Raw genomic sequence first — 27,933 nt, forward strand, 5'->3', positions numbered from 1 at the left:
TCACGGTGAATTTTATTTTGTAAGCAACAATATAAACATGTGAATAAGAACAGGCATCATTTGCAGGGCTGGCCTTTGATCCAGAGTACCCTGAATCGAGCAACCCTTCAAGAGCAGATGAGGGCAAGCCTTCACCTGCGACTCCAGAGGCTAGCCAAGTTGCAGTCCACCAAGACCTTTGTCATGGACAGACCAATGCTTGAGTATTTGCTATTACCAAATGTATGTGCAATCTCGGAATGTACCTCCCACCTCCCCCCCGGTTAAAAAAATCATACAGCTGCAAACCAGTAAAAAAAATTGCTTCCAGCTTATTGAGACTGAAATGGCCTGTTGGACTATAAACTGAAATATCATTCTAGAGATAACCAACTGGTCGTGACACAAAGTACTGTATTTACAACTCAAAAATATAACTGTTATATACTTTAATTTATAGCAAATTTAATACATTAGTGTTTACAAAATAAATTCTGGACTCAACTGAAACAGCGTGCTGCTTAGCAAGTTCTTTTTCCTTCCCCTCACTTTAGTTGAAGAGACCAGCAAGCTTAAGAGCTTCTTCTGTGATCACGCACAACTTTTGATCATGCCAGATGACGAAAAAACAGAACGTTTCCTGCATCTCTAAAGTCTTGTTGCTTGGTACCTTCTACCACTCAAGCTGCACAGTTCAAACCTTAAGCTGTCCTTTAACAAGTTCCATACACGTCTCATGAAAGCTACTCAGATACTAACCAGGGCACTGGCTAACGCTACAAACTGAAGAAATATCTTATCCGTATTACTAGCTCACACAACAGGAAAGAGGAAATACAACTACACATTCAATCTCTTATTTCTAACAGCAAAGCTGCGAACTCCATTGCTTAAAGTAAGATACTTCAGTAAGTGAAACAGTACCATACAGTTCAAGAAACATTTTTTTAAAAAACAAACATTTTAATAGTATAAAAAGTTGTTTACTGGTGTTTCTACTATAAAGCTTTGTTCCACAAATCAAAGTGATAAAATAATTAGATATGTTTACAGTGATAAGAGACTGCAGTGTAGACATTTCAGCTCACATTTTGCTGACCGTTTCAGTACAACATAGACTGTGACTGAATCGTTAATACACATCTATGACACAGAGCGAACTGCAGACATGAAGCGCACACCTGAATATGGAAGTTTACCCACTGGCACGGTAACTTACTTTCTTCAGCCCTCCCTTTCCCCTCCAGAACACGTTGTAGGCAAAAACTGTATTCAGAAACTGAGCATATAACTATTTTGACTGCAGGAAAGCAACTCTTATTGAGGGAGTTGCGCAGAGGAAAAATGGCTGCACACAAACACACCATGGTAAATTCCAAAGTTATATGCTGACTATTTCTCCTTAGATAAAATGACATCTGCAAAAGTGAAAATGTACAAAAAATAAAAACTGTCAAATAAATAAAGAATACAGATGTTAATTAATCACATATATAAAGAAACGTATTGGCATACTGTATGCAGTATACGGTATATTCATAGAATCACATGGGCTGGACAGCACTTAATAAGGAGTCACATGCTAAAGACATAACTCCTTGTCTCTCTCCTCCAAAAGATGTTATGGTTTCTGGATATCAAGTGCAACCTTTTACACCAATGCATAAATCCTGCACCATATTTCAGCTTTGCCACACCTAGGATGCGGATGCTTCTTTTTTTTTTTTTATTTAAAAAAAGATCCACAGAGAAGTCCAAAAAGTTATAATGGTCTGAATCACAATTTTTGCAGCCCTGTCCATGCTACTTGGTCTCTTGGGTTTCCTACCAAATGAGATTTTTGTAATTGTACAGTGTATCAAACCATAGTTTTTCCCAAGGAAATGGGAGCCAATCATATGGACTCTTCCATACTCTAACTGGCATCTTCTACACGCCTGAACTGTAGGTAGGTATTATGCTGTAAGTGTGTTACACAAAGGCTGCTGAAACCATTGAAAGTGATGTAACGATAGTTAAGTGTCAAGTACGTCCGCTATAATACAGAATCAGGGTCTAGGTCTATCAAATGCTATATCCACATAACATTTTAAACCAAGAAATATTTTATGCATTTTCCTTTTTTTCTACAAATATTGTTGCAAACTTGCTGTTAATTGTGTCACAAGGTTCGCATTCCTAATTCTCCAAGGATTTTAAATTCAAATGTTTAACAACCATCTACGCTAGGTACACTTAAAGTAGACATTGAAATTTCAAGTAAAATGAACTGTAGCCACATCTACTGGACTCAATACACGTCCCGACATCTAGATTTACTTTGATAAGTTATACAAATACATAATACATTCTTAAATAATGAAGACCCACAATATTAATTTGTGAATCTTCCCACGTTATAAAACCACTTTTACAGGAATGTTTATCCACCTGTATTACTGTTTTAGTTTGCAGTGTCTCTTGCTTTCCTGTTTCCACAGATTACTGTACCAGTTCTTAGGCTTTGGCTATTGAAATCTCTTATTTGAATGAGGCAACACTGGTTATTAAGGCTGGTTTTTTTTCTCTTGTGAAGTTTCATTCTTTACTGACACCGTTTTCCAGAGCAGAATGACTATCTTGTGTCTTCAGGTTCTGTTTTTATGACCTTCCTTTCTATGTTGTTAAAAGCCGAATGAGGAAAATCCTTTAAAATACCAAGGCCTTCTGCATTAAGAAAAGAAAGGGAAAAAAAAAGATATGTTAAAAACACTGCTTGGAAACAAATATATTCTGTTCTTAATTCAAGAAAAAGGTCCATGAACCGTATGGATACTAACAGTTTAAGCAACAAATTCTGCCTCCTCCTACTGGGCTTTAACATAGCTGGGTTAGAACCCCCTCAGTCACATTGCAGTGATGACAGGAAGCACCACAAATTTACTTAAATTCTCTCCGGGAGCAGGGCGTAGTGGAGATGCACTCTTCACTTGCATTTTGAACGGGAACTGGTAAAAATCCCCAACTAGAAATTTCACTAAGTGAATTATCACTGGGATTGGGACAAACTGCAAAAGAGGTGAGCTAGGATTGGAGTATACCGAAGTAGAAGATGCAAGATTCTTCCCAGTTTTCAAAACAACTACTTTTGCATCTTGTCCTTCAAATAACCTCTTTTCCATTGCATCTTCCAAACTCAGGTGGGATTTTGTTATTATTCCTAAAGTTGCAAGAGTCTCAAGAATTCCTGGCTTTATCTTGGTGCACCGAGTATTAAACTGAAACCACCCATACAGATTTCACAAAGGATTCTTGCTGTCTTCTATCAAACTTAGAATGAGTTTCTCCCAATGCCAGAGGTAAATGGCAAGATTGCCAGTCAGCAGAAGTCAGCGAATGGGAAACCCAGTTCAAAAGACTTACTGCATGATTTGGTTCACAGTACAGAAACAGTGCTAGGTTCTTATAAACCAGAATAAAAAGTCTTTTTATAAAAAGTCTGATTCCTTTATACAGAGTGAAACCATGTTATAATCAAACTGCATTACAATGACAGCAACGTAAGTATTTAACAGCAGTAGTTTGGGTCAACACTGCTCTCTGAGGACAGACACATGCCAGAACTTGCTTATCTGAACCTAGTTACTGCATCCTCTAAGCTTTTCCCAAATAATATTCAATCTGATTCTAGATGAGCAAGGAACGCTCCTCTTGAAGTTTTGTCCAAAGCCTTGATTCAAAGGTTACACACAAAGCATGCCAGGCTGAGCTACTAGCTTCTTCACTCAGAGACAACATATATTAGTAAGTTCACCACAGGCTTTGTAAGTAATGGTGGGTAATTTACAAGGGGCAGCACTAACCCGAGGACTGGGACTTTGCCTCACCACTGGGGTAAAGCCGGATCAAATCACTGCACAGAGGTTTTCCAACATGCTGCTCTCCATCAAGTGAAATGTGCTGCAACTGTCTACTTGGCAGACTTGACATTCGGAGATTCAGTGGTCTTTCACCTGGAAGTTGTTCACAGTGAAACATTGATGCATTAAAAGCAAAGCAATATTAAAAAACAGGTAGAGACTGAAAGACATGCTAATTCTATCAGCAAAAGTGCATGCTAAAGTCCAGCTGCTCAGGGAAGATTTCTAGCAAAACAAGGCCTATGTAAATATGCTGCTTTGCAGACTATTCCACAGGCACTGCTAGAAAGGGATGCTCAGGCATACCAAAAAAAAAAAAACCCACCAAACAAAACCAACACACCACCACCTCTCGTTCTGCTCAAAATCCTTTTGAGATCCTAAAAATTCCCACTCCCACTGCACAATCCCTTTGAGATCCTAAAAATTCCCGCTCCCACTGCACAGTGGATAAATGGTATAAAGAAGCTTGCACTATCAAGAAGAGCTGGATCCACACACCTAATTCTTCCTGTATACTTGTGTACCACATTGCTTGACCAATATACACAAATGAAAACCTATGTTTTAACGCTTACTTGTATCGATTCCCTTTAGTTTCTCCCTCTATTGCTTCTCCCCCCCCCACCCCCCTTAAACAAACTAGCTTTCAAAAAACAGATACAAGAACTTCTGGTTGTATTTCTTGTGTTTGTAACATTTTGTCTCATTTCACAACAGTAAAAAAAGAAATCCAAACAGAAAGCACTTGAACAAAACAAACACTCCTAAAATTAATTCAAGCTAAGGAATAGCCAGTTGGTAAATCAAAGAGATAACCACAAAACTGTAAGCTTTTTGAAAAATAACAAGCTACTAAGAACATCATTAGAATCTGCTTTGTTCTAAGTAATTTACATATCCAGCTCCTCAGGTTTTGTTCCTAGACTGCACAAACAGGTAAACAAAAAGGGGTACCAACTACATTATCTGCTTTACTTTCAACTTCCACAAAGCAAGAACACAAATGAAATGCAACATTCTGCTCTATTTTCAAAACTTAGGATAAAGCTAGAGCCAAGTTCTTCCCTCAATAATAGTAGTGCACCCTACCTTGTTCCCTCCCCACGTTATCCATAGGGAAAGCAGTTTGCCCAGATACATTAGAGTAACAGAGCAGAATCTGACTGTACATCCGATTGCATTATTTAGACTGTAAGCACTTCAGGGCAGAGATCTTGTCTTGTCCATTCAGTGCTCAGTGTTCTATACCAGATAAACAACACCACTGACAAAGGTTGTATAATATCAAATGTATTTGCTGGCAGCAACGCCATGCCTGAAAGCTACCATACCTTGTCCATCAGCATTATCTAATGACATGCCATTGGGGCTGTGCTCTTCTGAGTTTTGTCTGTAACACCCTGTGGAAAGACGTCTCTCTAATGCAGCCTGGTTGCAAAGAAACTCCATCTGTTTTGCCATCACCTTTTCCGACTGCAAATAAAGCAAAAAAAATTTCTCTCTATATACATACATATAGCGAGTCAAAACACAGGGGAAAAAAACAATATCAGATAAGACTAACAGCCTAGATAAAGGTTTTTGTTGACTCATATGTACAGATGTGTGCTTTACAGTTTCTTCAAAACTATCAAGCAAACAAAATATTTTTGCACCCATAAAGACTTTCATACTGTACATCTGAGTCACTCAAGAATACTTCAAATGCAAGCTGCTGTAGTTCATCCACACAGAAATGCAACATTAAATTCTGTTCTTCGAAAACACACAAAAATCACTTTCTGCACTTTAGGACTGCAGGTTATGTGAAGAGAATCTCTAGAAAAGCAAAAAATAATGTCTTAATTATCCAGTTCGCTCTGTTCAAATATATGTCTTCACAAAGTATTCCAAGAGCAATGGCAACATCTGCTAAAAACTTATGCCAAGATTTCACCAGACATCTTGGAATCTTTATTTTAGGAAACAGCACTACACAAGCTTAAAAATCTGCCATTCTGAAAGTGTAGGATGACAGTATGTTTGTGGGGGATAAAGGTGTGAAATGTCTGTCTAGAAGAAGAACAAGACCTATACACCTCTAGAGAGTGAAACTAAACAATGCAGTGCAACGTGGGAGGAAATGGTGTCTGAATGTTTGTCATTGACTTTAATGCCAAGAGAATTCTAACTTTCAATATAATCTTGTTCTTGAGAATGTAAATAAGCATCTTGCAAAAATAAAAGGAAAATCACAAGTCAAGAAAGTTGATTTAGAAGAGCCACAATGAACATAAGAACAGAAAGTGTACAAACTTAACATCTACAATTGATAGGAAAAAATTCATTTCTCTTTCAGGTAATGCCGTAATTGTTTCAACTAGTACAGAGGCCTATTAATTGCAGAGCGCTTAACTTCTCTTGGGAGATGACGAAAGCCCTGACTTCCCACAAAAGTCTGCTTACTCAGCATAGTTCCACAATTTACAAATACAATGACAGCATAACAGATCAGCAAAACCTGAGCTTCTCCAGCACAGCGATGACCCTGACAGCAAGGTAACGACATGACCGATATTTACTGACTCTGGCTTAGAGCTCATCAGGTTCTGCAGAAGAACACTGATAGCTCAAGCTTGGTCTTCGGAGGTAGGTAAAAAAAGAAACTATTTTCAAATAGTTTAGTTTCAAGTGGGCTTTAACTTTGCTATTCTGTCACTCACTGTTACAACTTTTGAACTGTAAAAAAATTTTTTTAAATAGTAAAACATTTCTCACTCATGCCATCTTTGTTGTTTAATTGGGATAAACCCAGAATTTTAAACTGCAATGATGCTTCTGATCACCACAGAAAAACCTGTAGAGTTGAAGATACATTTAAGCTTAAAATAAATCTCTAGTCTATTGTTATGTAGCAGAGACCAATGAAAATGTTAAAGCATATACAAGATGAAAATAAGCTTGCAAAAATCAAGTTCATTTAATCATTATGTGACATCAGAACATGTAGCATAATTGCTTTTTGATGTATCAGAATGAACAGATTTGTATGACTGTACACTACTTTGCAATAGAAGAAGGTAAAAGACAGGGTAACACACCTAGTCTCAGAAAACAGGAGTGTAACTCCTAAATGTAATCTTACGTGAAAATTCGGTGATTACATTTGCCCAAATCAGCTATACAAAATAAATTTGTTGCAACTTAGCATGAAATCCCTCCTTGGCAACAACTGGCAGTAGGAGATGCGTATTTTGCCTCAAGGCTGGGATACACTACAGAAAAGACAAAGAAAGAATCGGAAACCTGTCTTCATTTATAAAAAGCTTTCTGGATACTCTAAAACACTGCACTTCCACCAGGCTAGATGTTCTTTAGAAAGGCAATTTATCCTCTCAGATCCAGAGGTTCACTATTTCTAAATATATTGGCCTTTCTTCTTACAAGAAGTGTCAGAACTGAGGACTCCAAGATCGCCTACTCTATTCCTCTAGACAGTAACTTGAACTTTCCATTTATAGCTAATAACGCAAGTAACACAGCACATACTGTACCAATAGTACTCGACTTGCTCCCAACAGGCAATCACGTATTTTCAAGCCTACTACACTAGATCTTACCTCCTTGGAACTAACAAGGGTAAAGCTGTAGCACTGTGTCAGAACACTTTCAGAAGGTAAACCCAAATTAAGAGTGATGCAATCACGGCTAAGCTAGGTAGTCTTTGAAAATTGACAGTAATTACTTTAGTCATCAAAACCGATGTACAAAGACATGGCCTGTATTACTCACAGTGTAGTGTAGTTGGTTTACCTGGGAATTAAGAGCTGTTGAGTCTTCACTCTTTCCTTTAGCCAAAGCAAGTGGCATTTTGTCTTGCTGGTAGAGTGTCTGGACTGTGTCCTGGAAATCAGGATAACCATCCTATTGAGCAGAAAAAGAAACCAAACATCAAGAGGGACACATTATTGATTTTTCTTCATCCTCTCTGTACACTCAAAAGAAAAAAAAAAAAGAAGAAAAACAACCCACATTCCTGAATTTCTGTGAAAATTCTGGACTGCAATGCACATGTTCGTGCTATCCACTTCATTGAAGTTTGTGCATAAAACACACACAGCCCCTCTACAACAACTGCTATATATCTAAAATGGCATACACAGACAATCATATCTCATCTCTCACAGTTTCAGGTGAATCCAGACTACTGTTGTCACTGACATTAAACTAGTTTACATTCAGCCTTGCCAGGCAGATTTAGGCCTATGGTTTCTGTCACTCGTTACATACAGCAGCTTTGGAGATTCTTAAGAAATCAAGTGTATATGCAGTCAAGAATAAGGCACAGAAGCTGGATATACTAACCTTGAAAAACTGAGCAAAGCCTCCTGAAATTCAATATATTTCACACAGAACCTATACTAGTATCACAAAATGAAGCATCACCATTTTAAAAGACTATATATACTATAGAAAATCATGATTCAATAATTCTTTCAGTCTCAAATGCTTATGACATGCAAATCTCTTTTGCAGCTTGCATATGTACCAATAAAGCAAATAAAGTTCCTGTGAAAGCCTGCCAGACTCCATTAAAATAAATTAATCATCGAAGCAAAAGTTCAAGATGAGAAATTTATCCTGCTCAGCATTATAAAAGGAAAGCTCATGTACAATAGGGGAAATAGAGAAATGTTTACAAAAGCACAGTAGAGGTGGCTCTGTTAAAATGTGAGAGGAAGCTAAAGATCTTAAGACAGACCCAAGCCTGAAGACAGTGACATCTGTCACTGAGGATCCGTAGACCCAGGTATCAAAAGTACGCCAAATTAGGTGTATTTTCCTTGTGGATTCTAGAGGCACATGCATGTCAATACTAACATTTTTGACAATAGCAGGATAAATGGGTTACAGCCCAAGAACAAGAAAAGTGATCTTTCAGAGAAAACACGGGAGAAGGACTACAAGACCCATGCCATTGGCAGGCTGCCCACTGACCTGCAGAGCGGTGGTCAGACCCACGCCAGGCGGCCAGACCCTCAGGGCAACATAATGCCAATAAAGCTATTCTTTATACTCAGGAAAAAAAATAAAATCTGTCTGAACACTGCATATTGCTTTTATCCACCCAACATACTCCCTCAGGGAAAAAATAAACATGATAGGTATGCAAAGTTTCATAACCAGGTAAATTGCCACAAAACCTCATCCTCTAGAAACAAAGGCTTTGGAGCGCATTTTCATGAGCACTGACCATTTTCATAGTTAGACCTGAATTTGTTTGGGAGAGGAGAATGATTATGTGTAGGAAGATGAGAAACTGAATACACAAAAACCTATCACTCAGGATCCTATTTTAGCAACAAAACAGGTAACGCGGCTCTTTATAACGTATCCATGATCACTTGCCAATACAAAACCAAAGGCTACTTCCTAAAAGCTGGGCCAGCTGCCCATTGCTGCCTGTTGCCATGACTGTCACCCATCAGTCACACAGATAACTCTCGGATGACGATGCAGTTCTGGATCGCCTTCCCGGAGCCCTTCCCCACTGCTGGCTGTGCTCCTCGTGGCCCCATCGGTAAGGGCTGGCCCAGACGACGACCTGCTCCGCACCACCTTTGCCTGGTGGTTCCTTCCCCTCTGCGGTCAGGAGGGCCTGCTGCATGCAGTACAGCATTTCTGTTTTGCCATGCTGCTGCTCAGTTGTTTTTCAAGCGGCTTCGTGCAGCAGATGTTCTCAGTCCCACATGTGCTTTTTCGCTCCCTCTAATGACATTTTTCCTATGCAAACAGTAGCTTCTACTGCTTTTGCTGTTTTTGTGAAAAACACAAATCCCACACTTCGACTGGTTTTCTTTTCAACCTTCTCAGCAACGGTGGAGGTGGGCCTTTTCTCTCCTCTCCCTCCACCCCTACCAGCACCAAGGGAAGACGCTTCCTCACAGCCTCCGCTCAGGTCTTCCTGCCTGTGCCCCCTGACTCCCACTGAGCTTTGGGAAATCAGCTTTTGCAAGCCCTCCCCACCTCTCTCATTCAGCTGAATGGAGACACCGACACACAGAACAATTCCTTTATACCACAGACAGCAAGAATATTTTTAAAACTCTCTTTGCCCTCTTGGCTGTTCGCACTGACTCTGAAGGGGAACCTCGTCAACCCCAACGCAAAGCAGCAGCAGCGACGAGTAGTCTCCCCCTCCATGACTTCAGCGTGATATACCTGTGACTTGTTTTGCTTTCTAAACTGGTGCCACAACAGCTCATCGCTTTGAGCGGTGCTGGTACTGAGTCACGGAAGATGACAAAAATAAGGGGTGCCCCCGCCCCGCAACACCTATGCAGGAAAGATCCTTGCTCTCCAGGAGGATGCACTGTTTCCATCCCTACTCGCCTGTCCTGCTCTTTGTCCAGAGCAGATTTAGGAACCACAACCCCTTTTTTATAATCTGCTTCCAAATCCCAATTCACTCCATTCCCTTTTTCACTCCCTCCACACCTTTAGTCTATCATTTGCCTGGAATTTTTTCCCTTCTCCTCTCTACACTTCACTCCCACAGCTCGCCCACCCACTCTACGAATAAGAGGGGGAGAGCTCGCAGGGGAAGAGAAAGGCTTTTACAGGTAATTTGATGTAATTCATGGCATATTGTTTCTTTGTAATGCTTGTGTGAGTTTCATATTCACGAAGAGGATAAATTTACAATGGTGGCTGTAACCCGGCAAAATGCTGCAGCTTGCATACACAGCTCTGCTAGCTCTGCTCAAGGATGACCTTCAGAGTCTCTGGAGGTTTTTTTAAGTGTTATTATATTTCAGGAAATTAACTCATCTTTTTTTCAAGTAATCTTTTACACTATGCAAACAGGGTGTGAAGTCTTTCCAAATTCAAGCAATAGTATTTTAGACCACGCTTTGCAGAGACATTAATGACTAATGGGTAAAGGAATGGTGAATCAAAATACAGAGTTCAGCCTTAAAACAGAAAGGCAAAATGACCTTTACCCAAAACAAACCAAAAAAAAAAAAAAAAGACAGAGCTAGTTACAACAACAACAACAAAAGCTTCCTAGCTACTGGGAAGAAAATTAACTCTATCCCAGCCGAAACCAGGACAGTCACCCATGTTCAGTTCCTCTGCATGATTTTAGCATGATAGTGAGCTAACAGAGCCACAATGAAGCATGACAACTTTAAAAACAGGATAAGGCGTTCTTATCCAGAACAGAAGGAAACAAACAAACAAACCCCACAAAATCCCCAAACAGACTACTAAAAAAAGGACCTTTTTTTTTTTTGCAAAATGCAAGCCCCAAGAACCCAAAACACAACATGTAAAAGTGATCTGTGTAATACTGCATCTTTTTTTACTTTCTCTGAAGAAAAGTCCATGATTTGCAGTGTACCTCAGAATTATAATGCACTGAAGTAATGGTTTACTCCTTCGAAGACTCCCAAACTTGTAAGGAAAGAGACATTTATGATGATAACAACACTGGTAATTTCATAATTAATAGTGCTATGCTATCAAATGAAAGATTATTTCACTTAGTTTAATTTTCAATTTCTTATTTTGGAAAAAAGTCTCATTTCTGAAATAGTCGTTTGTACAGTTAGGACATGAAATTTTCACAAGCATTTTAAAATATGAGTGGTCATTTTAGATAAAAAGAAAACCAAGTAAACATCCTTTCTCAGAATTACTGAACTAAAAAGTGTCTAGAGGCCTTCCAGACTCTTAAGATCTTACCACGCAGAAAATAGAGAAGGCACATCCCCTAAGGCTGTCCAAATTTCCTGCTCTCCAAAAAACCTAAAGTTTCAGCCTGTATTTTTCAGAAGTTTAATTTTACTTTTTCTTTCAATGAAGATCCTGTAGAAAAAAGCACCTCCCTTGCAGTGTGTCATTTTAGATACTTGCTCATAATCAATTATTACTGAATGAAGGAAAAGCCTCCTAATGCTGAAATCTAATAGTTAGTAAAATACTATTTCAAGCAGAGGAGTGGCAGGTCCCCCCCCAGCTCTTATAAATTAGGACTAGACTGGACAAAAGAGTGGAGACTCAAGCAACCATCCTGTAACGTGTTGGTCAAGCCAGATAATGGTGAAGGTGAATAAAATCATTTAACGAAGCTTTTCCCTGCTCTTTTTTGTTGATCAAAGAGCATGTAGAGGTCAAAGCAAATCCTAACACATGTAAATGACATTACTGATTTATCAAAGCTACCAGTAAATCCTCAATGCACATGTATATTTTGTATTATATAAACTCAAACTACAACTGTACACAGACTGATGGAACTTAATAAATAAATAAATCAGATTAACTCCTCTATACCTATTCATAACTGCCTTTTCAAAACTAACTGCCCTCACCAGGGTTTTCGTCACAGGAAAAGCCTTTGCACAGGTAACAAAGCATCACACTACAGAAAAAAATTAAAGCCTTACATTTGGTGCATCATGTATCACAGAATGAGTTACATATGAGAAACACATTCCAGAATATGCTACAACTTTCCTTTACAGTTAAAGAATATATCGCATATCTGCGTCACAGAGAAATCTAGCTCAGGGCTAGCTTACGTTCTAATGCACGTTTAACCTACACCTTTTGGAGTAGACTATACAATTAAAAAAACCCGACACCACTAAGGATGAATTAGTTACCCACCTAACAGTGAAACTGTAATTCGTTTAAAAAATAAATTAAAAAGGAAGATCTGCTATTCTTATGAGGTACATAGGTATACATACGTACAATTCTTTTTTTATTTTTCTATTAAAAGTGACTTTTAAAAAGGCCTCAAATTTACTTTCCAGCAGTGACAACTGAAGAAAAAGGTAAACTACACATACGTTGCTCCTGCACTTCTAACAAGAAAGTCCCAGCATCTCCCTAAGCAACATCTTGTGCAGGTGTATACATTAGCCATGTATACATGTGCTTTGTTACACAAAACTAATTACAAAAACCCCTGTAAATTAATATCTACAGGCACAACCATTTGTGTTGACATATATAGCTTTTAGTTAGCTTTTGACTTTTCAATATGATCAGTTTTATAATTTATAGCATAGTCAGAGATGGCTAGTATTCCACCATCAATCCTTATCCAGAACTCTAGATTCTGGGCATGATCCAAAGTTGACTCAAGTGAATTAAGCAAACCCCACCTCACACTGACTTAAAAGCAGGAGGCCTTATGGGAAGATATTTCCTACAGCACTTGAGCTTATTCCACCACAGGAAGCCAGTCAGTCCCATTCCTCCCCCTCCTACTCATTCAGAGTGCAAAACACTGAGAGTAACTTTACCATTAAGCAAATCCTACTCTTTACCCCTGCTCCTACAGGTTTCTCCATCAAGCATTTACATTTGCAGAGACAGTGGTTAAGTTCTCCCCCTCTCTCTCTCACACCCATCAACTGTCTGTCAAATGTTTTTCTGACAAATTTCCTCAAGACAGATCCCTTCAAAACAAAAATGAATTTTAGCATGCATAGGTCAAAATACAGGAGTCACAATACTGTACCTCTATCTTGATTCTCTTTGGTGACAGCTCATCCCTTTCTCCACATTTAGATCTAGAAAAGAAGACACATACGCTATCAGTAAACAGCACATTAACCCTGACCATCAGAAATAATAATGAAGAACAGAGTCAAGGAAAAAGAAAAAAAAAATCAGGCAAGAACAAGTGAGATGTACAGAAAAAGCCTCCAATTCACTTGGACGTGGCAGTAAATGTCACTCAAGTATAGAGGAATACAAGCGCCTTGTGTTGTTTTCAAAAGTGTCAAGAGACTCATGCACTCTTCTTCCAAACAGAAAGAAAAGCGACCTGAGCACAGAGAATTACAGAAATGCCTTTGGCATTGCTTACCCAGAATGGATGTATATTTACATTAATCACTATGGCAGAAAGGGGAGCAAAGGAAAACCATAAAAAGCTCCTAGAAGTGTAGGAAAATGTATCTTGAAAGGATATTGAGGGAGTACACATGAGGGAGTTAACATTTAAAAACAATATATAGAAAGTGTCAAGACTTTCAATCACATTTATTAATTCTACAGTTTTAGTTGTATTTAAAAGCTGTTAAGCCTTTGTTACTGTTTAATAACAGCAGTTCATTTAACAGAACAGTAACAACTGAAATTAGGACTCGGCTTCGGTTCCTTTAAAGCAAGTTTGTAAGCCACTCCCTATGACCTTATCTTTTTCATTTCCTGGAAACTAACAAGCCAAATCTGTATGGAAAAAAAATAATTGATACATTAAACAGCTTTGGCTAGTCTGCCTATTTACATTAACCTTGAAATACACAAATGCCTCAAACACTTGAAATGCCAGCCTCTCAGATGCCTCTCAACATGCACTATCATCGCAAAATCTGGAAAACTGGAGAGCAAATAAAAAGGTAATTCAAGACTGCTAAATCTTAGCAGTTTGAAAGCTTCATGACTTAAATAGCATTTTCCTACCCTCCTCAGAAGAGCACTTTGCTAGCTAAAGAGCAAGAAGAAAGTGTCTCTAGTGCTTCAAAAGAAATGCTATCAGACTGATTAGTTCCCTGAAAGTAAAGGTCCTTTTCAGTTAATTAAAACCTTACTTGGTGGTCCTGTAAGTGTACTTGTATGTAACTTCTCGAGAGATTTGCCGAGCTAGTGCGAAGAGTTCATCTCTCCTGGTCAACAACGCGTTATCTTTTACACACAGCTGAGCGGCTGCTTCATTAACTGTTAGCTGAAAATTAAACACAAAAACAGGGATTCATGATTTTGCATACTTTCACTCATTGTGCTCGTAAAAGTATCTGTTCTTCTGAAATAATAAAAAATTTCAATTGCAAGTAAAATTACCTATAATTGTATACTAAACCTTGGAGGGTTTCTTCAGTTTATTTATACCCTGACTAAGCCAGGTAAGCTTCTGGGAAGAGAAAAGATATAAATGTAGTTGGTATATTTAATGTCCTTTAAGTAAAACGTTATTGTAAGACTCTCTCAATGTGCGCTGCTTGTGCCTCATCCCAGCATTAATTAAATCTCAGTATAAAACAGTAGCTCTGAACGTTCACAGTGTTTGGCTCCCAAAGCCTGGTTTACAGGGAATACTATTTTTATAAACGCAATATGCCCAGGACTTGGGGGAAGGAAAAAAAAAAAAAAAGCCCTGACAGTGTGGGTACAGATGGCTTTCCCTGGTGAATACAGCATAAATTCTGTAGAAGGTGATGGTTTAAGAAACGATTAAACTTTTTTTAGCTATGTTTCTCACCCTCGTGTTTGTGAAGACTATCTTCAGACATGAATCAAATGTAACTTGTTTCAAGGATGTTTTCCTGAGCCTGCCGGGACACATTTCTAGTGCCTCTGCTGCTGGCAATAGTTCCATAAAAAAGGGGGAAAAAAAAAGCGCCTTAAGTTAAGGCTCAAAATGGTTTCGCAATGCTCTTTAGAAGCCTTTAGGAAGTGGTGATGCTGTCATGAATTATACCAGCTTAACAACACTGCTGTCTGAAAAGCCTATGGCCAACAGTATAGACAAACAACAAAATTATTAATACAAGAGACACTGAAACTGAGATGCTGGAGAGGAGACTCCCTGCTCCTTCCACAGTAAGCAGGGGCTGAAGAGACATTTTCACTTCTTCCTCAGCTGAAGAACAGCCAGCACTTGTAATGAGGTGTAACAGCGAGAGGCCAACAGAATACTGCAGGTGTTTTTTCCAAAGTGCCCACAACTCTTCTGCTCTTTATTTCTAGAAATTAAGCTGCTTTGAACGGGCTTCGCTTCTCACAAATGAGCACAGCTGCTTTGCTGCTACTGTCAACAGTATGTTCTGTCTCTGTCTCAGGCTAGTGAATATTACAAAGCAGCTAGGTTTTCCACAGCACAGTCAGCATATTCATGACGGACTGAGATGTGCCATCCCCGACCCTTGATCTGGCAGTGCAAAGAACAGCTGCAGTCCAGCGCACAGGGCTATGTGGCTGAGGGCAGGCAGGACCGCACACGTGTGACCTCAGACACCAAAAACACTGCTCATACAAGAAGCGCTCTTCATGGAAGCGGACAGAAGGTGAAGCTGAGGACAGACCAGCAGGTCTGCAGTTAAATGGTGTATCCTGGGAGAAGGCTAAGAAACTCGCTCCTTTACCCCACTTGTTCTACCACACTGCAGAACATTACTAGTGAATTAAATCACAGGAACCAGCAACTCACCTGAAACACCGCACGCTCCATCCCTGAAGGATGGAAGCTGTCATAAGACACGAACAACACACAACCATGCTGTCCTTCACTGCAGTGCTTGGTGTCATCCAAATTAGAAAAAATATATTTTGCCTAATGCGACACTTGTTCTCCAGTGAGGCTGAAAAAACAAAAACGTGTACCAGAAGAGCCAAGATTCTCTCAGCGGCCTGTGCCCATGCAGTATTTCTAGTAAAACCTTACACAGAACTGCTCTTCCTAGTATTTCATAAGCATTTTTTCCGGGGTTTAGCATAAAAGCCTCTGATCTGAGTAGGGCATTTCCTGCGGTACCTGAATGCTAATCAGAGTGCAAACATGTCTTTAACAGGTGAATTAGACACACTGCCTGATCCTTTAGTCTCTGTACAGACAAAAAAAAAAATCTCACAGATCAGATGTACAAGGGTGGGAAGTTTAGGTTTAACCTGTGAAACATCTCTAGGTTACTATGTTCCTACAATACAACCTACTAAAATAACAAACTATTACCCCTTAGACAGGAACAGTCGTTCTACAATGTCTATCTTTTCAGAAGAAACACAGGGGAAAAAAAAGATACAAAAATAAAAGATTAATACAACACTGATGAAAATAATTACCATCCAAAGCAGGCATTGATTTCTGTAACAGTGATAGCTATTACTTTGCCGAGGATGAATAACATGGCTAATGCTTACAAAATAATTCGAGATGTTTTTTATCCCTCAGTGAAGTGTTGAAAGGTTGCAAAGAGCTGAAATGACTGAAAACGCTTTGGGTAGTTGTAGGCAAATGATGTTTCTCCTAATATATGAGAAAAGCCAAATGTTTGTTTGTTTGTTTTTCCTGGTTTCTTCTTTCAGGTCACATGCAGACGTACTGAATTGAAGTGCATCATGGCTCCCTGCCTTTTCAGGAGGCATAATACTGCAGATAGAAAGTGTTGCATGCCTAAAAATAAAGATTCATTTGCTGGAAGCCTTAATGATACGGAGCAACACATAACCCTCTATGGAGAGGGATGGGTATATTCCCATCTGATGGGGTTCATAGATTCCCCCACTAAAAAACACATAATTAAATACCAAGCCCTACTGTTTTGGTGAGTCAGCAAAAGGAAGAGACCGAGCTAGACAAAATTTGTTACTTGCATCTCTTATTTCTGTTTCTCACACTATTAAATAGGATTTTTTTCGGTTTTATAGGTACCTAGACAAGCACTGAAATATTAACACGCAAATTACCAATCTGACTCAAACACTGCACAGGTCACCAAGTTCAAGGGCATGCCTCCGACTCATCCCTCCTCCAGTCCAACTTTAAACATAAAGTGCTCTCTGTGCTTGAAAAGCTGTGTAATACCGAGACAATGGGATGGATTAAGGACAGTATGTTTATTAGTTTTGAAATGTCTTTGAAAGATTCTGCATCAGATTTTATGCTAGATCAGTGCCTTATGCAGATAATCCTACCAATTTAGGAAGTTTAGGGAAGTTTAGGTTTAATCTGTGAAACATCTCTAGGTTACTATGTTCCTACAATACAACCTACTAAAATAACAAACTATTACCCCTTAGACAGGAACAGTCATTCTACAATGTCTATCTTTTCAGAAGAAACACAGGGGAAAAAAAAGATACAAAAATAAAAGATTAATACAACACTGATGAAAATAGCACACACTTCCAAACCAGCTCAGTATCTGCAGCTCTCACTGGCCTCTAATGGCTGCCCAAGCCCTCTGAGACACTCCAGTGTTCATACTGAAACAGAGAATATTCTAATTCACCACTGATAATTCCATCAAGTTTGAGTTTAATTTGCACGCAACTCCACTCTGCTTGAGGAGCCAGAGATACCCTGATCTTTACATTAAGAAGCTAATCACTACTTAAGCTTTTTAAATTCATAGTGAAGTTTATTCAGCTGTTCATTGCCAGCTGCAAGGAGAAACCTTGAACTGCAAGGCAGAATGACAGCCTTGGAATGTATCAACACGTGCAGAAACACAGTCTCTGGACAAGCAGAAACTTACCTCCCTGGTTGTTTAAGGTCCTTCCTTCTGAGCAGCAAATTGTTTAAGCCAAAACCAAAAATCCACCGAAGTTGAGTTTACGAAAGGCAAACTCTGGTTTTGCAGATTTTAAACAAAAAAATGGTCTCATTGCTACTATTTGTATATTTTCTGCTTTAAAACTGAAATAGAGAGAAAACTGTTCAAGGCAAAACTTTGTGAAATCCGGCCTCTTTAAGCAAACAGTAAACCAATTATGAGCAAATTCTTCTTGCTTGCATGTGTGCAGTTCCCATCAAGTTCAGCGAGGCCCCACATGCGTAAGTGAGGCATAAGTCAACCACATACTCCTTTGATCTTGTGCCCTTAATCATAATAGCGATAGAAATATTTCCTAAAGCCAAACCATGCTCTCATTCCATTTTTAAACATGGTTTGACAATGATGTAGTAAAGATCTGTACTGCCGTACTAAAAAAAAATTAACAAGGCAGAGCAGTCGTCCTTTCTTCCAGTTCTTTGCTACCCTGCTCCTTCAAACTACCACCCCACTATTCACTCCTCCAGCTTTGCAGAGCCACTCCTGAGCCTACCACACGCCTGGCACAAAAGCTGCCCCCAGCGCCCACCTCCCATTACATTGCTGGATGCCAGGAAATGACCCTACGAGAAGCCTGCCCAGACTTCAGAGTATTTTCTGCAGCCGCTACCCCAGAGAGAGAGTGCGAAAGCACAGAGCTTCACACGTTGTACACCTTGACTGCCTCCATCCTCAGGTGGGGAGAACTCCCTTTCTCCGAATCCTGACTGCAGCAACATACACAGAGCATCTACACAATTAATCCTTTCAAATCCTGCCTCCATCTCATACACGACTTGTTCTGGAGAGACTGCCACAAGGTCAGGGGAGTAAGACGAGATCTGTTCTTGCACACTGAATGAATTCATAGATTATAAGTTTTCAACATAAAGCCACAAAGCATGTAAGTGAAAGATGCACAACTAAAACTGTGTGGTAGAAACGCGGCTGACTACTGACAAGTTCCCTTGGAAGCGTCTCCCCAGTCTGTAGCAAAAGCCCTAGTGAAGTCACTGCTGGTGATGTGCAGTTGCCTTATAAATGTAAATACATAAACAAAAATGTAAAGAAATACGCCTTGTTTCCTTCTGCCCTTCTACTCAGAAGCATAAAGAGAACCTAGTCTTACACTGCAGATCACACACCTACAAAACTTCTTCTTGAAGTGAAAAAAGGCTAAAGCCAGTACAGTTTTTTTGGCACTCCTGTAACATAAATATTGCCTTTTGGGAGCTAAGCCTTACATGCCAAATTTTAAATCCAACTGAAATTTTGCAATCACTGTTAACTGTGAAAATGCTGATGCAGCATTCATATCAACAGCGTTTTGGCACTGCTTTGAATTAATGTTTGTTCTCCTCCTGTACTGTACTTTGGCACTAGGGAACTATTCCCCACACAGACACACCTATTGCATTACAACATATGCAGTGTGAGCCTCAAGAGTGCCAGAAGAGAAGCGAAGGAGGCCGGCATGGACTTCCAAGGACAAGAGGGAACAGATGCTATGCAGGTATTAAAGGACAAACCTTCAAATTACAGCCACCCATCAATACTGGATACGGTCCTTTCCCTTCCTCCTCACAAAGTCTACACTTCACTTGACCGGCTCAAGACCACTGTGCTCAAAAAACCCCACAGGCTGTATAACTAAGCTTCACCCCAATTCAAACACAAAAAATCCCACCCCACCGGCTTTAGAGACCTCACCAGTAGAATCCCTTTTACCTCAAGGGCACAAGCTACATAGTAGGGTCTCGAGGTGAGGGAAGACAGCCAGAGGGTAGTAACCAAGCCAGGTGATCCTGTTACCAGACACAAGCAATTTTAGTTACTAGTCTTCCACACAAGTCTACTCTCAAAGCTGCAAAGGAATATCAAGACAGGACTGCTTTAAAAATGTGCCAAATGCCTAGAATCCCAAGGGCCACATTCAGTGCAATACTGGTTTGCTATTTCAGTGACAAACTGTTTAAACCCTCTGTCTGACAGGCCGCACCAGTGCCCAAGCAGACTGATGACACCAAGTTGAAGTCACCAGTGCACACATGCACACACCCACCCAAGAAAGGGTACTTCTACTGCACCGGAGATTTCTATCCCAGGGCAGGACTGCCTACGGCTCCTGTAAGACACACAACTCTCGTCATCCGGTGAGAAGTGCCCGTTCAAAAAGCATACCCTGTGAACAGCATCTCATAAAAGGCGTAGGAACAGGGGAGGAAGCCCACTATCGCGCCATTTATTTTACCTCGTGGAGGGTGAGATGCTTGCCATCCTTTCTTTTCGAGTCAAATCTGCCATATATTGCACTGTACTTCCTGATCTCCTCCTCTTTGTGAGGGTCCTCATCACTCATCTCAAAGATATGACCAATCATCTTTGCCAGTTTCTTATTTGTTTTCAGTAACTCCTTGACTTCATTTGAGTCACTTTTGGGCAGGGAGGGAACCATACGTTCTACGCATTCAGCAACTGACAGAGCAGCGGCGGCATCCAGGGTCTCACTGTTTTCCTTTGGTGAAGCTGGAGAGCCAAGGTCAGCTGGGGAAAGACTATGTTCGCTCTCTGTGGTGTGGTGTCCTTGCCAGAGTCTTGGTTCACTGCCGCTCTGCAGCGATAAGTTCCCCACCACATCGGACTTGCTTGCGCCCACACTTTGCACGCAGGTCGTGGCAGCACATTTTGGAATCTTCAGGTGAGGCTCTCTGGTGCTGCTGTTCCTTTCGTAACTGCTGCAGGATATCCCCAGCCACGCAGGAGACCCTTCCGGCAGCTTATATATTGGAATGCTGCTGACCGGTAAGGAGGTGAGAGGCTGGTTAAAAAGACCAGGGTTTGTGACCCAGTCCCTCAAAGCCTTCTGCAGTCTTCGGACATGAAGCGGCTTGCTAGCCATGCCTACGAGAGCCATTATCTCCAAAAACTCCTCTTCACCTGCTTCACAGAGCTGCTGGACATCATCGCCACCCTGTTGAATGAAGGCATCGAAGTAGAATAAGAGGTTCGCTTTCTGTAGTATTCGATACAGCTGCAATTCCCCAAGGGTTCTGGGTAGAGCTGATGCCATCACGGATGACAGAACCTGCAAACAGCAAAAACAGAGAGATGATGAGCACCAGAACACCAATGTCCAGACACAGTCCCCCCACCGCCCATCCTTCTGTAAGGCTGTCAACTCAGAAGACAGGATTTCTTTCTCTCATTATAAGAACACGTATGGAAACAAAAAAAGGGGTAGCTCTATTTTTTGACTAGCTAACTTAATGGAAACATTTGTGAAAAAACAAATCAGCAGATAGTTGCAATGCACCTACAAAAAAGATGATTCAAACACGAAGCCAGCTTGTTTTCAGCATTCCCACTTCATGTTTGTTCCCAAGAATGTCATTCAATATTGCTCACTGCTTCTACTTGACTCTCTTTTATATCTTCAGATCAAAATGATCACAAAACACTCCAAAGAATTACTGCATACTTGATCCCCTGAAGAAAAAAAGCTCATCAGTTTTGATTCTCCTTAATTCTCAAATCATTTCCCCCCATAGCAGTGTGGAGGACTGTAAAGGGAAAGCAAAGAAAAAAAGTGCTTCACAGAACCCCAGAGGATTAATGAAGCTGGATCAGTAAACAGCTGTTTCAGAACCAAGTACTTCTACAGTTTTCCCCATTTCACATAAAAAGGATCTAATGCCTCTGCTGATCTTAATTATGGCAGCAACATCTGCAGACAAAGCAAAAATACCGATGGATTCCAACACATATAGTTTAAAGATGTTATTTTGAATTCACCTGCCCGTTCCATTTGCTAACAGGCCTGCATGTCATTGATACTTACGACATGAAATACCATTCGGCAATACAGCAATTGCGCTCCAAGGGCTCCCAACAGACAAAATGCAGCAGTATTCTACCCTTACGGCTGCAGAAAAACCATTTGCACGAGTTTCAACTTCATAAAACCCGTTAGCCACAGTTAACCCACAAATAATAAACTCTTCAGAGAATTCTAAGATCTCACACACACACCTCTGCACTCTACAATGGCTTTCACAACTACAAGCGGATAATTTCCCATATTACTGTATTAAGCTAAACCACCAATCAATAAGGTCTAAAGCATGTAATTTATAGTTGGTTGGGAAAGTAACAGAACTAAAACATGGAGCTGGTCTGCTAACATTACTCTGGCTCTACTATCACATTGGACTTTAAAAAACACACAGTAGTAACCTAAAAATCAGCACTATTTGCACACACTGGGGGGAAACTATTTTCATAACGTGCAACCCCCCTCCCCACAAAACTCCGATGCAAGAATATACGTATGCTTTGGGGCACTGGAAGACTAGGAATCAAAAGTAAAACTAAGGCAGAAATTATTGTTACAATATGCACTTTTGCATATTGTTTTTTTACAATATGCACTTGTTCTTCAGAAACTCAAAATAAATTTACAGATGTAACAAATGGAACTCAACTTCTATGCAGGAGGCATCTGAAAGATCAGGCTTTTGCTACAAAACTTTGATTAAACTCCGCTAGAGAAAAATAAAACTAGGAGGCCAACAGAAACTCTACAAACGTGCACGTAGCAGCAACAGAATACCTACAAACAATCTCTTCAGCAAGAAAAAGCCCTGGAAAAAAAACAAAAAATACAAAAAACCAAAACCACCAGCTGCACATATCATTCTTTGCACACTGGTACTTGTAAAACAGAATGGACAGCAATAGCCATTTAGATCTGAGCAGCCACCTCAAGGAACTGCGGGTGAGCTCAAGAGCTAATAAACTGCACACTTTGGAACTCAGGGTGAAACTGGAAACATTTAAGAGCTACATATTTTAGAAACAGAGTTTGGCTTTCAAAAATAATAGTTAATTGCAGAAAAACAAGCACTGTCTACACCCCAAGATGTGAGCAGCAACAAGGAAAATGAGGAAAATCACTTCAGGTAATCCTTTGAATGGTACATAATTCAGTATTTTTAAAATTGTCATTACTTCACAGAAGTTCTTAGAAAAATCCTCCCATTCCATACAAACTTTGACAAGACAAACAAAACTAACAGCTTATGGTTTAGTGGCATTTCAGTAAACTGTTCCTACCCTCTCATTTCACATGATGTTGACTTTCTACCATCAGTACCACAAATTAACTTATATAACTGTTACAAGAATACCCGTTTGCTCTGAAAGTCATCTATCTTAGCACAAAATCTACATAAATCTACATAAACGGACTTTGTGCAGAGAGCTAAATTGAATCCTGGGAGGACGGTGGCAGTGAAATTGCACACAGCCCAAGAGCTCCAGGCAAGGCATGGAGCTCATTTTTCCAGCCCACAGGCTGGAAGAGCAGCAACAGTCCACGAGCAGCCTTCACCTAGAGGCTTCTAATCAACAAATCTCCTCATGACAGGTAAAACTGGATTAATATGTACTATGGAGGCGTCAGTAGTGAGTCCGCAGTTCAGACTGCGTTGAGATTTGCATTTAAAGCAAGACTGAAATCCTTGTTTTGTACTTTGAAGACCAATTCTGTTTTCCAAATTTAGTACAGTAACTCCTGAGAGGAGTTTTTTTCATTTTCCAAATTTTCCATTGAAGATTGCTACCAATTTCTGCAGAGAAGACATTTTCAAACACTCCTCCTTTTGACCTCTTTTCTCCTCTCGTTAAACTGAGTTCCTTCTGCACTCACCTCAACGACATCCCAAGTACTTCTAAACTTTTACAAGGGGAAGGCTCCCTCCCCTTTCCGAGACAGCCTCACCACACCGCCAGCTACGCTGCTTTTCCAGACATTACCGGTCCACTCCACTGGTTCAGCTCAGCTCACAGCCTACAAAGCCAGGAAAGCAGGTAAGCTAGTCGACCTGGAGGACCAAGACGAGGCTTAGGAGGAGGAGAAGCAACAAACAAGGTTTGCTGAGAAAGCAGCACGGCACTGCTAAAATCAGAAGAGACCGTTAACCCAAAGGACACACGGCTTGCTGTTGCTGCCCGGCTCTGCTTACCTATCCGGCTACGGCAAAGCCTTGGCACACCCACTCAAGTCTCAGTGCCGCACATCTTTCAGGTGACCTTTAAATTGCACCTAAGAGATGTAAAGTACTGCTTTCCACCACTGTTGTTCTCATTTCTTAGTGCAGCAGGGACCACGCTTTTGGGGCAAAGGACAAGCATGAGAAGACGTTACGCAACGAGAAGACACGGGCAAGCTCACGGCCGGGACACCCGTGTACGCTCCTCACCAGGGAGAGCACCTCGGGTAAGACCTGGGGCACGGTGCGCATTCCACCTCTGCCACAGCCTGCTCAGTAAGTCTTAGGCTTTCTAATCTGTGATCCCAAACAAACCTCGTTCAGGATAACAGCCTGGTAATGTCCTCTGGCAAACCCTAAGAAGGTAACCAGAATGATCTGCTGCCTCAGCAAGCAGCAAGCAAGTAGATCTTCTAAGGTATGGCCAAGTGCAAACCCTTTTACGGCAAAAGGCGGGAACACGAAGCTGGCACGGGAAGGTCTGCAGGAACAAACGAACGCAGCGATGGCAGTTGAGCTCCTACTTCTCCCCCTTCTTTGCTCATCGTCCGTGCCAGTAAGGAGTGTGGGAACACAGAGGGAAGAGCAGCTGTCTTCTACATTTTGCACATATAGAACAAACAAAGAAGCTAGGAAATTCCCCGTAACAGAAAAAGCTGGTTAAAATACATGCAAGGTTGCATACTGGTATAGCCACAGAAGAACCAGGAAATCACAAGTTAGATTTTCACTCGGCCTTTGCAACCCACAACCATGCATTCTCATTTTCCACATTACCTCATTCACATCCACAGCCTATCACACCATACGCCATGCCCTCCTCTCCAAATGCTGGATGTCACCTTAACTCTGACCACAAACATAACTCCTAGGAAAAAGGAAAACAAAAACCACAGAGACACCACACAGCACCACTAAATATTTGTAAACAATCAGTGCAGGAATCACAACCTATTCCTGCAACCGGCTCCCTCTATCAAGAGAACCAGCGGTGGCAGCAGCCCAGCTCAACATCTTTAACTACGGGAAAACACCCGTTTCTTCCCGTTCTGCCTGGTCCGAGTTCAAAGCCGCACATTTCCCGGAGGTGGCAGGAAGATACGCGGCTGCAGTAAGCAGGTGGTGGATGTGGGTGAAGTACTGGGAGAAGGAAAACTCGGGAGTTGTGGGATGTAAGCACGGGGCAAGCACTTCGCTAGCAGTTTTCCTGCTTTTTAAGGCTGCACTAGAAGTAAGAGCAACTGAGCAACCCTAATTGATTTTCAGAGATTTTCATTTCAGGTGAATTATATTTGAGCTGTCACCAATTAAATTAGGAATACGCACAAGGAGAAAGTGCGAAACATCGCATTCCCGTATTTTAGGCAAAAGTGATTATTTCATAATATATCTTGATCACTTTAGGCGTTTTGAAAAGTCTCTGAAGACAAACCGGATTTGGATGTGAGAGCTGGCTGCTTTGCATATTCATTGCATTTTTGCAGCGTTTCCAAAGGACTTTTAGCAGGAGAAGAAAATTACATGTAGCTGCAGAAGCGAGACTTAGCAAATTAAATAGTCTTGTCTAGCTCTGAGATGTGCCAAAATACAACCTATTAAGTGAGTTTCACGTTCAAATACAGATGCGTATCTCGCCGCAACTAACCAGAAACTTGAAACATGCAAAAAAAATCGCGTAAGGATTAAAAAAAAAAAAAAAAAAAGAGTCCAAATGCTTCACGATTCCCACCCGCTCGGTGCGAGCGTCCCACCCGAGCCCGGCCCGGGGAGGGCTACCTACCGCCCCGGCATGCCAGCCACGACCCGCCGCGCCGGCCCCGGGCAGGCCGCGGGAGGGAGCCGACGCGAAGGACACCGACACAGCGGGCACGGGCGGGCTGCGGTCCCGACACGCCGCCGACACCAAGCTCGCAGCCGCCGAGCCCGCTGACAGGAACACCCCCGGGCCGCGGCCCGGCACCCCTCGGGAGGCGGCGGCCGCCCGCGGGAAGCCTCCCCGCGGCCGCTTCTCCGTAAAGACTACACCGAGGGGCGCGGGTGCCCGGGCGGCGGACAGGCGGGGCGGTCTCCCCCCGGCCCGGCCCGGCGCCTGGAGCCGGCGGGCCCGGACACCCGTCACGTCCCACCAACGGCCGCGGGCGGGAGGAGGGGGTGAACCACTGCGCGGGGGACGGCGGGGGAGAGAGGCCGCGGAGGGGCACGGCGCTACAATGCCGGGGGAAGGGGGACGGCCGGTACCACAGCGCCGCCCCCCCCCGCCGGTACCCCCGCGCGGGGCCGGCAGCCCGCTGCCGGGGCGCCGCCCCCGCCCGTCCCGTCCCGTCCCGTCTCGTCCGTCCCGCCCCGCCGCCGCCGCCCGGCGCCCCCGCCCGCGGCAGCGGAGACGGCAGGGACGTTCCTGTACTTTCCGCCCACTGCCGCGTCCTCCCCCCCCTCCCCGCGCCGGATTTCTCCGGGAATCACCCACGCACGACCCGCCCGCTCCTTCCGGCCGTCCCCCGCGGGACCGGGACCGGGACCGGGCTGCCCGGGCGGCCCCCAGCTCCCCGGCCCCGCGCCCCCCGGCCGTCCCGCACGTACTCTGCAGTAGGCTGCCGCCGCCGCCGGCTGCCCGGGGCTTCCCTCGATGCCGTCCCGGCGCCGCAGACTCAGCCCCGCCGAAGTTCCTGCCAGCGCCCCCCCCGCCTGCGCGCCGCCGGCCCAGGCTCCTCCTTTCCCATCGACGGGGCGGGTGGGCGAGCCGGTCCCCGCCACCGCCTCGCTGCCGCCGGGGGGCCGCGCGGCCGCCCCGCCGCCGCCCCGCGCAGCTCGCCTCGTCGCGGCCGCGCCTGCCGTGCGCGGAGGCCGAGCGGGCGGCGGGAGGGAGCGGCCTGCGCCGCCCCCGCCCCCCGGGCCCCGGCCCCGCCGCCGCCGCCGCCGGCCCCCGCCCCACACACGCCGCCCCCTCCCGCGCGGTCACATGGGGAGATCCCGCGCGCGCTCCGCCGCCCGCCCACGCGCGGCCGCCGCGTGACGCAGCGCCTGGCGGGGGCCGCCGCCGCGCGGGGGCGGGACCAGCACCGGCACCCGCCGCCCGGCAGCGCGCCCCGCCGCGGCCGGCCCCGCCGCCCCGCGCCGCCCCGCACCGCTCGCGCGCCACCGCCCCGCGCCCCGCCGGGCTCCGGGAGCCCCCGCCGCCCCCGCCCCCGCCCCCGCCCGGGCGGCCCCGCGGGAAAACGCCGTTCCAAACTTTCCGCTCGCAGCGGCGGGAGCTGCCGCCTCTCCCGGGGCCGGGGCCGGGGCCGGGGCCGCGGCCGCTCCGGGGGGCGTGCGGAGGTGCGTGCCGGGCGGGGGCAGGCGCACGGCCGAGCGCGGCCCGTGCTCCCGCCGGTGCTCCCGCCGGTGCGCCACAGCCCTGCGGGGCCGGCCGGCCCGGGACAATCCAACGGCTGGGCCCCTGCCGGCGCCGGGCACAAGCCCGGGGACGGAGCGGTGAGGGAGGTGGCAAGCGGGGACGCGGCGGCGGCAGCACGGGAAAGCGAGCAGCGCGGTGAGCCCCGCGCGTAGTTAAGGCAGTCCCGGCAAAACACGTACTCCGTCGAACAACGATCCGGTAAAGGAGCGGATAACGCCGCAGGCAGAGGCAGCGGGATCTCGCCCTCCCCGCGGGGCGCGGGGCGGCCCCAGCGACACCGCTGCCCCGGGCCG

At 43.5% G+C, this 27,933-nt stretch overlaps 1 protein-coding gene across 5 annotated transcripts; it reads right to left on the reverse strand.

Moving 5' to 3' along the window:
- NAB1 (NGFI-A binding protein 1) lies at positions 1–27,933 on the reverse strand. 5 transcript variants are annotated; one of them, XM_072874308.1, is made up of 9 exons: positions 26,827–27,122; positions 21,514–21,682; positions 20,448–21,281; positions 14,477–14,610; positions 13,399–13,450; positions 7,674–7,784; positions 5,213–5,354; positions 3,822–3,971; positions 1–2,685 (listed from the first exon to the last, which is right to left on the reverse strand). In XM_072874308.1, exons 3-9 carry the CDS (start codon positions 21,264–21,266, stop codon positions 2,594–2,596), a joined length of 1,500 nt encoding a protein of 499 aa, XP_072730409.1. In that variant the 5' UTR covers positions 21,267–21,281; positions 21,514–21,682; positions 26,827–27,122; the 3' UTR covers positions 1–2,593. The 5 variants fall into 5 exon arrangements, with proteins under 5 accessions (XP_072730409.1, XP_072730410.1, XP_072730408.1 ...); XM_072874309.1 differs by lacking the exons at positions 21,514–21,682; positions 26,827–27,122 and adding an exon at positions 27,820–27,933; XM_072874307.1 differs by lacking the exon at positions 21,514–21,682.

This window comes from Ciconia boyciana, chromosome 10 (genome assembly GCF_034638445.1).
Source record: "Ciconia boyciana chromosome 10, ASM3463844v1, whole genome shotgun sequence".
Lineage (NCBI taxonomy): Eukaryota > Metazoa > Chordata > Aves > Ciconiiformes > Ciconiidae > Ciconia > Ciconia boyciana.